Here is a 10,934-nt window from a genome sequence, read left to right as displayed (position 1 = left end):
CCCTGAAACTCTGTACAACCTCTGGTTTAGTCAATTTATCCAGGTCCCATCTCCTTAAATTCCCACCTTTTTGCAATTTCTTCAGTTTTAATCTACAGTTCATAATCAATAGATTGTGGTCAGAGTCCACATCTGCCCCCGGAAATGTCCTACAATTTAAAACCTGGTTCCTAAATCTCTGTCTTACCATTATATAATCTATCTGATCCTTTTAGTATCTCCAGGATTCTTCCTTGTATACAACCTTCTTTTATGATTCTTGAACCAAGTGTTAGCTATGATTAAGTTACGCTCTGTGCAAAATTCTACCAGACGACTTCCACTTTCATTTCTTCGCCCCAATCCATATTCACCTACTATGTTTCCTTCTCTCCCTTTTCCTACTGCCGAATTCCAGTCACCCATGACTATTAAATTTTCGTCTCCCTTCACTACCTGAATAATTTCTTTTATCTCATCATACATTTCTTCAATTTCTTCGTCATCTGCAGAGCTAGATGGCATATAAACTTGTACTACTGTAGTAGGCATGGGCTTTGTGTCTATCTTGGCCACTATAATACCTTCACTATGCTGTTTGTAGTAGCTTGCCCGCACTCCTATTTTTTTATTCATTATTAAACCTACTCCTGCATTACCCCTATTTGATTTTGTATTTATAACCCTGTATTCACCTGACCAGAAGTCTTGTTCCTCCTGCCACCGAATTCACTAATTCCCACTATATCTAACTTTAACCTATCCATTTCCCTTTTTAAATTTTCTACCTACCTGCCCGATTAAGGGATCTGACATTCCACGCTCCGATCCGTAGAATGCCAGTTTTCTTTCTCCTGATATCGACGTCCTCTTGAGTAGTCCCCGCCCAGAGATACGAATGGGGGACTATTTTACCTCCGGAATATTTTACCCAAGAGGACGCCATCATCATTTAACCATACAGTGAAGCTGCATGCCGTCGGGAAAAATTACGGCTGTAGTTTCCCTTGCTTTCAGCCGTTCGCAGCACCACAACAGCAAGGCCGTTTTGGTTAGTGTTACAAGGCCAGATCAGTCAATCATCCAGGCTGTTGCCCCTGCAACTACTGAAAAGGCTGCTGCAGCTCTTCAGGAACCACACGTTTGTCTGGCCTCTCAACAGATACCCCTCCGTTGTGGTTGCACTTACGGTACGGCTATCTGTATCGTTGAGGCACGCAAGCCTCCCCACCAACGGCAAGGTCCGTGGTTCATGGGGTGGTTTATAAATGATCAAAGCAAAATTCGCAATGGAAGCTCTTGACAAACTGTGCATGGTTAACTGCTGAGAAGTAAAACGATACGAAATGTGTCGTACATACGTTTAAAAGCATCGACATTTATTTGATACAGAAAATATATACTTACGAACAAAATTTAGAGGCCAAACAGAGCTCTTTTACCTCATCCATTGTGTATTCAACTCCAAAAACCACTGTATTTTTCTACATCAACAGAGGTGAATTTCAAAAGAGGTTATTAGTCAAAATTTTTTCACTAATTTATGTTGTTATTTAATCACAGCGTAGGATACTTCTTTTTCCAGGTACGGTAAAACAAAAATGATTTCTCGCTTTCGCTTTTCTCGTCTCTTGCGTGGAGAGAGCACTCAATGTTAAAAAAGTATCCAAGGCCTCGTGTGACATTTTTCATGCGTCACGAAAACAATACAGAACGGCTAGTACAACATCAGCGAGCGCGGCGAAAAAAGATTAACTTTCGATGTTAGCAAATCACACCATCACTCCTCCCCCTCCCCCCCCCCCCCCCTTTCCCGTATAAGTCAACGTCAAAACTTATCTTCTCGTCAAAACTTGACATTGACGTTCCGTTTCGCCGCGTCCTGTTCGGCTGACGCTGCCATTTCAAATGCGTTGTGAATGTTTTGACGTTCCTTTCGGTGCCGTCAAGTGTGAATCGACCTGAAAGGACACGTCCACTGAGCACGAAACATTTGCAGGTATCGAAGAAGTATGACTTGCCATAATGAGGGAATACTTTCTCAGAAAACTGTTATTGGCGAGTGCTTGTGGTCATTTTAACCCTAGGATGCATATACAGGGCCCCGGAGGCCCTTGTATGTGTTCATTTTTAAAAAAATCGTCTAATTTTTTGTTTGATTTCAAACTGCTTTCCAGTACTCTTTGACTAACACTGTGACATTCCTCCTATCAAGTCTGAACGAGGTACCTTCTTAAGTTTTTTTGTACAATTCAATACGTTTACCCATACACCGTGAATGCATAAGCAGGGCTTCAGAAGTCCTCACACATTTATGTATGTCCTTTAGCCTATATTGTTTTCAACATTTGTTTGGGATCAGTTATTAATTTAACAATAACTGTAGTGGTATTTCCAGCAACAGGAGTGCCAACAGCAGCAGTAGCTGTAGTAGTAATGGTATAACTAAAAAATAATACGCACTACTTTCACATATTGGTGATGACGGTGTATTATTGATCTTTTCGCTATCAAATGTTTTATTATTGCATAGTATTGTTATCCTGTGCTGCTCTTGTCAGCTTCATTGTCACTGTAGTTTGTTTGTTGCTGCAAGGCCCATATTGTTACAAGTATGACCCGTTTAGTGCAGCACAAGCTGCTATTCGAGAGACACGCCCTTTGCTATGGCTTCGACACGCAAAGCAAGAGAGTCAGTACGTGCAAATGCAGCTAATTTTGAAAGTGTTGTGGCTCAGTGGTTTGAAGAAGATGATTCTTGGGAGGAAGGAAATATTTTTGAAGATGCAAGAAGTGAAGAATCAGCCAATGAACCTGCAGATGTGAATATTGAGGCAAATGACAGTCCTTCCGATAATATTACTTCATCAGAGTCTGAAAACGAAGAACCACCACAAAAAGGTATAGAAGATCACACATACATTAGTCGGAATGGAACGATTTGGAAATTAGATCCTCCTGCAACTTTTCGTACGCCTGTCCATAATATCGTAAAAATGGCACCTGGTCCGGCCCGTGGGATTATTTCATCTCCAAGGAACTACTAGAGGAAATCATCAACTGCACAAATATTGAACGCAGAAGAGTGGCTGCTTTACGTGGTAAAACGTGGAAAACGTTTCGCTTGCTGAAATGGAGGGTTTTCTTGGTCTTTTACTGCTTTCTGGTTTGAAAAGAGTTGGGATGTCCCTATTAAGAGAATTATTCTTGGATGAAAAGGGAAATCCTACATATAAGGCCACCATGTCAGTAAATAGATTCGAGGATATAAGGAGAATAACTAGATTTGATGACAGGCGTACCCATGAAGCTCGATATGCAGATGACAAACTTGCAGCTGTTCGCTATGTATGCGAACTATTTCTTGACAAGTGTAGAAATAGAACGATTCCCAATGATTCGCTCACAGTTGACGAAAAGCTAGTCCCATTCCGTGGAAGATGCAGCTTCACCCAGTATGTGCCCTCCAAACCAGCCAAGTATGGCATAAAAATATTTTGGTTATGTGATGCTAAATCTGCATATGCTTTAGACGGATTTGTTTACACGGGAAGGAAGCCCCATGAACCTATTCAGAAAAATCTTGGATTGAATGTGGTGAAATATCTTGCTAAAAGCATTGAAGGATCATCAAAAAATATTAATGTTGACAACTTCTTTACTAGTGTGCAGCTGGCGGAAGAGATGCTTCAGAAGCAAATTACAGTGGTGGGAACTATCAAACAAAATAAACCAGAAATTCCTAATGAGATGAAACCATCAGCCTCAAGAGCTATTCATTCCTCTTTGTTTGCATTTAGGGGTGACATTACAATGATGAGCTATGTTACCAAAAAGAAAAAGTCTGTAGTTATCATTAGCACAATGCATCACGACAGAAACATTGATGAAACTCATGCAAAAAAGAAACCAAATATAATAAAGTTCTATAACTCTACAAAGGGTGGAGTAGATCAAATGGACCAGAAAATTCGTTATTAAACTTGCAAGAGATAAACAAGAAGATAGCCATTTCCATTATGGATGAATATGATGGACGTCCCAGCATCTGACATACCATAAGAGATTTAGCAGAGGAAATGGTAAGACCACTAATGGAACTTCGTATTCAAATCCCTAATCTTCCAAAGAAAATCGTTGATGCCATGCAAAGATGTGGTGTTCAAAAAGATGTCATATTGCCGAACCAACTACCTGTTTCAGGAAACAGAAGAAGATGCAATTATTGTCCATATAATAAACACAGGAGGAAAAGTGCTATGACATGCATTAAGTGTAAACCCAACATTTGTAAGGAACATAGTGGCGATCTTTGTGCTTCTTGTTTGGTTACATGTTGAAACTAAAGAAAAATGCGATTTTATGTGGAACAATGAATAAAAGCTTTTTGTCAAAATATTGCCTATATACATAATATTCTGAATAATGAGTATCTTTTAATTGAAGAAATTGGTTGTAATAAATGTTATAAAATGTAAACTGCAACTTATATGTGAATTAATAAAATTATTTGTATATGTTGTATGTAAATGGACGTAATTAATAAAAATTCACTCTTAGAGTTTTTTTAAATTAATGAAATATTAATCAGGCCCACCAGATCCTGTTACTGTATCTTAGAAATCTTTCAATATGACAATAAATTTGACAGAAATAAATTTAACTCCAAAGAAAGATTATATGAGAGAGGAAAATTTTAAATTAGGGCAGGGCCTTGGAGACCCTGCATATGCATTCATGTGTGTTTTCGGTACCATGCATCCTAGGGTTAAAGCAGGTAAAAGAGGTTGTGGTGCACAAAAACAATGAAAGTTTGGAGAAAGGAATCTGAGCTGGCCATTAAGTTGTAGGAAACGCTCATTGAAAAATATTCTGAACGCTAGGGGAGAAATTGTCCTAGGGTGGGACTCACAGTGTAAGGATGCCCTTATCGATACCGTTACTAAATACTGCTATTAGTAGCTCATTTCCGGCGGTTGTGATGTCGCTGTTGTTCTAGAAGGTTCTGGAAGCTACAGTTATGCGCCATGAGTCGGTGATACCCAGATACTCTATGCGTGCTTTCGGGTCGCTGGAGTGACTCAGTCGGGCTGCAGCCTAGAAGCGCTGACAATTTGAATTGTAATGAGTCTGAAAGTGACAATGAGAAGTATCTGAGTCGTGTTCAAGAGTGAAAATTCGTGGGAGATAATTTGGAAACCAAAAAAATACGTAGTTTTGAGCAGTCTGAAGAGTGTAGAGTGAATGGCAGTCATTAATAACACATTGAAAACTAATTTATTAGGCGACCGAGTGCAAAAGTTGAATATCCAAAGGAATATCGAATAATTACAGGTGAAGAAACTAAATAATTTAAATATTTGTTCAGTGAAATAGTTGAAAGAAATTGACCATGGGCGAAGCAGATTGAGGGATGATTTGAGGAAAACTGCTGAGGGACTATTATCCTATCCCTCTTATTTATTATACCTTTTAATTATTTGAGAAAGTTATAGAATTGTTAGGCTCTAGTGCGCGAGTCGCTCCAACGATAACATTTAAACGTTACAGGCTACGACTAAGAGCGCGAGGCACTCTTTGGAATAATGTACACTTTTACTCCTTGTAAGGAGAATTCTGGAAAGAAGTAATGATTTATTCTATTCTTGTCTAGACTATTTCGCTGCATTTTTTTGTCTAAAGCTTTTCATTGTCGTAATCTGAAAAATATATTCTGTTAATTTCAAAGTATGCGTTCCATTTTATGTATTTAGTACCAAAGTTCATATATTATATATATATATATATATATATATATATATATATATATATATTATCGGCTACTTCTGGATCGGACGGATCGGAGTAGGTTTAACGCGTAGACGGAACCTGCAATCTCATAACAACTGTGTTTGAGGAGCATTCGTTTTGTCGGAATTTTAACTTTTAACACGACGAAGCTGTTGTCCACTGAGAGAAATACTCTGGCACCCAAGTGGACTCCTTGCAACCAGAAAATTTATATTTTTTTGTTCGAGTCACTTCAGCAGTATCGCTGACGCAGAAGTCAGACTACGTACGACATTCAATTAATCAATCACCCAATCTTCGAATACATGATAGAACAGCTAATCCGAATTCATAGTTTTTTACCACGTTCTTACAGAAAAATTAGTCTCATTATTCGCTATTATAATAGTTTTCAAAGATACATCCTGGGCACTGACCCTCTATAACAAACTTCAATAGTTGAGAGAGCCCTTAGTCAACTCTGGGACATATAGTTTATTTGCTATAAGTTAAAGAATAAACGATGATTATTTTGAGTGACTTTTATCATTTCAGATCAATAAGTAAATCTTTTCCCTTTGTATTCAGGAAGTAGAGAGCAATTTCGGCTCAATTTAACAGTAGTTTGTGTGTCTAATGTAACCGAATGCGTTCAGTATCAGATGGATAAGACGCCCAACCAGTTTCAATAAATGGTGGTTTTCAGTTAATCTTAACCATGATTTCAACGGATTAAACCCGTATTCCTGAGAAGGACAAGAAACAAACTTTGCATTGGCAAACAGTCAGTTAGCAAAGTGATCTAACATTGCCACATGCAAAATATCGGCAACGATACGTAGGCCCACATCCATTTGTAAAAGTTAAGGCCTCTAAACTCAAGGGCTTTCCACACCAGCAAAATCAGTCACATAAAATGCCAGAAGTGACAAGCCCATGATTTTAGCAGACTTAACTTTTACAAATGGATGTACAGATCGTTGGCGACTTCCCATGTGGAGATATTAGATTGCTAACTAACTATTTGCTAACGTGAATTTTGTTTCTCGTCGTCCTGAAGAAGACTGGTTGAAATCCGTTGAAAGCAAGGTTAACGTTAATTGAATACCACCATTTACTGCAAATGGCTGGCAGTCTTATTCACTTGCTGTTGTGTAACCGTTGCTGAAGTGCAGCTGTGTTCAAAATGTCGTACGCATTCACTCTCCAGATCACCATAAATTTGAGTGAACGTTTTAATTTAATAAATAGGAGTGATGGGGGGGGAACGAGGAGGTTTACAGGTACCAGACGTCACAGTTGAGACTTTATAAAGATACTTCACTACAACTCTGAGGTTGCTCCGTATTCTCATTCCGAACAGAATGATCGTCGCCGTATCTTATTAAGTGTCGGCGCGTCGAACTCCCGTCATACTCCGCGTGCCAACATACCATTGCTCTCAGAGAAGCCTAAGACATTCTTTATCAGTATGACTACTATATTACGGTTTTAACATTTTAATTACAGACACACATCTATATCTATATAACTTCATCCGTCTTAAAATTATTGTATTTATGTACAGATGTTCCACATCTCCTCCTGAACCATTGGATCGACTTCAACTATAACGAATGATTCAAAAAGAAAGAACAGATCTCAGCTGTTAATTACACACAAACTATAAAAGATAGAAACACATTGCGCTTGTCACTGGATAGAGGAAGGTTCACAGTTTTGACAAGGCTGCAGTGTTGTTTTTTTGTAGCAACATGGCGACTACAACACAAGATAAATCTTTTGCGTGTTGGAATTTGCGTGAAGTCAGTCCATTTTTCAAGTGCAACGTGCTTTCCGCCGTCGATTCAGCAAGGAGCCGCCTCGCAAAAGGAGATTTATGACTGGCACACAAAACTCTTGGAAGTTGGTTGCATATGCAAAGGGAAGAACGCTGGCCGGCCACGCACGTCTGATGAAAGTGTCGAGCGTCTCCGAAATGCGTTCACACGGAGCCATCGAAAGTACACAAAATGGACAGACCAAGAACTTCAGCTTCCTCAGACAACGGTGTGGCGTGTTCTGAAATGACGCTTGCATATGGAGCTTTACAAGTTGCAGTTACTGCAGCAACTGCGTGCCGGCGACCATAAAAGAAAGTACGAATTTCAGTTCTCCAGGGTATGGCAGATGACACTTTCTCCAAACGACTCATGATTTCGGACGAATCGGCGTTCCATCTATCGGGTAAAGTAAATTGCCATAATGGAAGAATTCGGGAGTCACAAACTCTTGGCGTCGTCATCGAACATGAAAGAGATTCACCTGAGCTGAGTGTGTTTTGTGCCGTTTCTGTTCACAAAGATTATAGACCCATCTTTTTTGTGGAGGAAACTGTGACAGGAGTGTCATAACTGGACAACCTGCTAAATTGGTTGTTTGCTCAACTTCACAAAGATTCCAATGATTTCATTTTTATGCATGACGGCACCCCGTCTCACTTCAACCTAGACGTGAGGCATTATCTTAACAACATCGTCCACAGGGTTGGATTGGAAGAGGTTGACAAGAATATCTTGTTCTTTGCTTTTGACCTCCCATGTCACCAGACCTCACTTATTGCGGTTCTTTCCTGTGGGGGTATGTAGAACACAGAATCTTTGTCCCACCTATGACAGCTGCTCTTCAAGAGTTGAGAAATCGATTTGTAAACACGGCCCTCATGATTCGTGTGTGGGATGAAATGGACTACCGTCTCCAGTTTCTCTAGAAGTTGCTCATGTTGAGTATATGGTGTGGTGTCTGTACGAACTCAGAGCTCTGAGCCTTCCTCTGTCCAGTGACATACGCAATGTGTTTCTCTGTTTCATAGTTTGTCTGTAATAAACAACTGCAAACCGTTTCTTCTTTTTGAACCACTCTGCATTTAGTTGTCATTGTTAATAACATCTTTGTGCCTTTTGTCTGATACACAATGTAAACGCCCTTATATTAATACAAGTTGGTGTAAATAATGCAAAGATGCCATACACAACAGTTCAACTTTTCATGGGGTTTGGTAATATAATCTGTACGCTATATACGATATGTTGAAATGTGTGTGAATTTCTAAGGGACCAGACTGCTGATGTCATCGGTCCTTAGACTTAGACACTACTTAAACTAACTTAATCCAACTTACACTGACAACAAGACACACACCCATGCCCGACGGAGGACTCGAACCTCCGGCGGGGAGGGGCCGCGCAGTCCGTTACGTGACGCCTCTAACCGCGAGGCCACTCCGTGCGGCTATATACGATTTTTTTTTTGGGGGGGGGGGGGGTTTGGCAATAGAATCTGTACCACGAATGTTTCATTTGGACTGAGGCAGGTGACACAATGAATAAGGCACTAGACTCGTTACTCAGGAGGAGAAAGGTTTTGATCCCCATCCGTGAATCCAGATTTAGCGTTTCCGTGGTGTCACTAAATCGCTTAACTGACACCGTTGCTAGGATGGCTCCATTAAAAAGGACTCAGCCCGTTCCCTCCGCTGATCTTGTTCCACCATAGCTTATGTTTCCGCCGTAATGGCCTCGATGTTTACGAGACATTAAAAACTCCCCTCTCTCTCTCCCCCTCCCCCCCCCCCCCCCCGCCTTCCGTCCCTTTTATTTTATTTTGTTTATCTACTTTCTCTCATTACTTCTATTGCGTTTGTGTAATTCTTGTTGCCCCCGTTTTTGTACACCCCGCGTTGCACGAGTATCTACACACGCCCAACAGTCACGTACATGGCGATCATATTTGACATATCAAACCTCTTTTATAGCTACTTGTAAATTAAGTTTCTTATTTCGGCATTAATGCATATAGCGGTCAAGTTTCTCCATGAGCTTCATCTACTACGGCGACTCCGAATCAAGCTGCTCTCCATGTCACTGGAAGATATGCGACTACAGTCACTGATGCCCCGACTAAGCGGAACAGACAAACTGCTTAGACTGAAAGACACTAAGATGCTACGTAGCGCAGGCAACTCCATAGTTATCACGATCGCAAGACATTTTGAAGCATCATCGTACAAAGTAAAAAGAAAACATTACAAATAATTTGGGAAACGGAACCCATAAATAAAGAGCCTACGTTAAAGCGTGTGTATTATTTTTTGCAGTTCGTTAAAATACGTCGTCTAAACTACCACAAAGCACTGTATTACTATTACCCCAGCAAAACGAAGTGAAGACTTAGACAGCGTGGCAGCTCCAACGTTTTTATGCCAGAGAGACAGAGACTGTAGGTAAGAAACAGTGTACACCCTGCTATTCTCGCGAGTGCACCGCTGTCACGCGCTACATGTCTATACGGCGACGCCCTGCATAGCACGGCAATAAAACGTCTAACGGCGGTTTTGATTGACAATACTACTGGCATGCTATTGCTGTGAGCACATTCATTCAAAGTGTTAAGAGAGTGAAACCACAGTTTGTCTGAATGAAGCGCTGACAGCTTTCATTCTCATACCTTATTTTTCGTCAATATCTAATGTAGTATTGTTGTACGAACATTGGGACTATCTTACTCTTGCCCTTTTTAACACCAAATCCCATGTAAAGAACAATTTTTCCGATAGTTTTTTGTTAGCCTTTAAGTCCAGTTCTGTGCTACAAAACAGGGGCAGTTAGTGTTTCTTCTACATCTACATCTACAGCTACATGGATACTCTGCAAATCACATTTAAGTGCCTGTGGCAGAGGGTTCATCGAACCACCTACACAATTCTCTATTATTCCAATCTCGTATAGCGCGCGGAAAGAATAAACATATATATCTTTTCGTACGAGCTCTGATTCCTCTTATTTTATCGTGGTGATCGTTCCTCCCTATGTAGGTCGATGTTAACAAAATATTTTCGCATTCGGAGGAGAAAGTTGGTGATTGGAATTTCGTGAGAAGATTCCGTCGCAACGAAAAAGCCTTTCTTTTAATGATTTCCAGCCCAAATCCTGTACCATTTCTGTGCCACTCTCTCCCATATTTCGCGATAATACAAAACGTGCTGCCTTTCTTTGAACTTTTTCGATGTACTCCGTCAGTCCTCTCTGGTAAGGATCCCACACCGCGCAGCAGTATTCTATAAGAGGACGGATAGCGTAGTGTAGGCAGTCTGTTACATTTTCTAAGTGTCTTGCCAATAAAAAGCAGTCTTTAGTTAGCCTTCCCCA

The 10,934-nt window shown here is 40.3% G+C and overlaps 1 protein-coding gene across 1 annotated transcript in view; it reads left to right on the top strand.

Moving 5' to 3' along the window:
* Positions 1 to 2,645: 2,645 nt before the first annotated feature.
* The window catches only part of LOC124709016 (merozoite surface antigen 2-like), a 28,021-nt gene continuing 19,732 nt past the window's right edge, over positions 2,646 to 10,934 (top strand). Inside the window, exons 1-2 of the mRNA XM_047240664.1 lie at positions 2,646 to 2,880; positions 3,512 to 3,687. Coding sequence (XP_047096620.1) covers positions 2,646 to 2,880; positions 3,512 to 3,687 — 411 coding nt within the window. The remainder of the gene's footprint in view (positions 2,881 to 3,511; positions 3,688 to 10,934) is intronic.

This window comes from Schistocerca piceifrons, chromosome 7 (assembly GCF_021461385.2).
Source record: "Schistocerca piceifrons isolate TAMUIC-IGC-003096 chromosome 7, iqSchPice1.1, whole genome shotgun sequence".
Lineage (NCBI taxonomy): Eukaryota > Metazoa > Arthropoda > Insecta > Orthoptera > Acrididae > Schistocerca > Schistocerca piceifrons.
Note: the sequence above shows the minus strand (reverse complement) of the source record. Positions and strands in the feature narration are given on the sequence as shown.